Here is a 701-nt window from a genome sequence, read left to right as displayed (position 1 = left end):
GTGTATGTGCCTGCGTGCGCTCCCTCATCTGCGGGGGTTTCTCTCCCAGCCTTGCTGCAGCTGCCGGAGGGTTGGGTGAGGAGCTGCGGTGCTGGCCGGCCCTTCCTCTGTCCGGCTGCTCCTTCAGCCCTGGTGCCAGCCCAGGGCAGGCTGTGTCCCTGGAGCCAGGCCTTCCTCATCCCTTCCCGCTTACGTCTGAGCCTGGGAGAGCCCCGGTGACTACGCAGGGCCCACGTCTGGCGGTGACCGCTCTGCTCTGCTCTGCTCTCCTCCCCAGGCTGCATCGCTGTGACCAGCGCGGAGGACGGCGGCGCGGAGACGACTCAGTACCTCATTCTGCAGGGCCCCGACGATGGTGAGGATGCACCCCAGGGTGTTCCCAGTGGCTGTCTGTGCCCCTGAGCCTTTTCTGGGGGCGTGGGGCATGGAGGGGGCCTCCCAGCTACTCTGGCCACGGCACCCGAACCTGCATCCTCATGGGTGCGAGCTTGTTACCGAGCTCATCTTCAGCCTTGTGCCCCAGGTCTGGGTGCAGCGTGAACTGAGCTAGTTTCTGTGTTTCAGGTGCCCCCATGGTGTCCCAAGTGGCCACCTCTGCTCTGGCCAATAGCTTGGCGATAGAAGCCATTGCGGATGGACCCACCTCCACGTGCCTGGACCAGCCCGGCCCCTCAGACCCTTCCGAGCAGCTGGAAGTGGTG

At 65.3% G+C, this 701-nt stretch overlaps 1 protein-coding gene across 1 annotated transcript in view; it reads left to right on the top strand.

Annotated features, from left to right (window-relative positions):
- Window positions 1-277: 277 nt before the first annotated feature.
- LOC104281166 (zinc finger protein 335-like) overlaps window positions 278-701 on the top strand; it is a gene marked incomplete at both ends in the record, with an annotated part of 3,138 nt that continues 2,714 nt past the window's right edge. Inside the window, 2 exon segments of the mRNA XM_009879073.1 lie at window positions 278-355; window positions 565-701. The exon segment at window positions 565-701 is cut by the window's right edge and continues 187 nt beyond it. Coding sequence (XP_009877375.1) covers window positions 278-355; window positions 565-701 — 215 coding nt within the window.

Source organism: Apaloderma vittatum, unplaced genomic scaffold (assembly GCF_000703405.1).
Source record: "Apaloderma vittatum isolate BGI_N311 unplaced genomic scaffold, ASM70340v1 scaffold35350, whole genome shotgun sequence".
NCBI lineage: Eukaryota > Metazoa > Chordata > Aves > Trogoniformes > Trogonidae > Apaloderma > Apaloderma vittatum.
Note: the sequence above shows the minus strand (reverse complement) of the source record. Positions and strands in the feature narration are given on the sequence as shown.